At 74.4% G+C, this 469-nt stretch overlaps 1 protein-coding gene across 1 annotated transcript in view; it reads left to right on the plus strand.

Moving 5' to 3' along the window:
• Positions 1–97, plus strand: part of ETH_00034060 (uncharacterized protein) — a gene marked incomplete at both ends in the record, with an annotated part of 4404 nt that extends 4307 nt beyond the window's left edge. Inside the window, one exon of the mRNA XM_013373965.1 lies at positions 1–97. Within this exon, the coding sequence (XP_013229419.1) occupies positions 1–97 (97 nt within the window).
• Positions 98–469: the final 372 nt, after the last annotated feature.

Here is a 469-nt window from a genome sequence, read left to right on the forward strand (position 1 = left end):
GGCCTCCAGTACGGCTGGGGGCCCCCAGGGTACTGGGGGGGGCCCCCCGGGGGCCCCGGATGGGGGGGCCCCCTCCAAAGACTTCACCAACTTGTAGACCATCCCCTGAAGACTGTGGGGGGCCTCGTGGCTGATGACCTTTTGGGTTTGAGTCCCCCGCCCCTGGGCAGCAACATGGGGGGCCCCTACTACGGGGGCCCCCCTGGGGGCCCCTACGGGGGGCCCCCAGGGGGCCCCTTCAGGGGCGCTGCTGCTGCAGACCAGGGCTTTCTGGGGGCCCGACGCAGACTCGCACACGCACACCAGGGGGGCCCCCAGGGGGCCCCCTTCGGCTGCGTTTTGGGCGAGTGCTGAGTGCCTGCAGCCCTGGGGGCCCCTGGGGGCCCCCAGGGGGCCCCCTGAAGACCCACGGGGCCCTTTGGGGGGGCCCAGGGGCCTTTAGGGGGAGCCAGGGGCCTCCAGGGGCCCC

Source organism: Eimeria tenella, genomic scaffold, assembly GCF_000499545.2.
Source record: "Eimeria tenella Houghton genomic scaffold, Eth_scaff1851, whole genome shotgun sequence".
In the NCBI taxonomy this organism is placed as follows: domain Eukaryota; phylum Apicomplexa; class Conoidasida; order Eucoccidiorida; family Eimeriidae; genus Eimeria; species Eimeria tenella.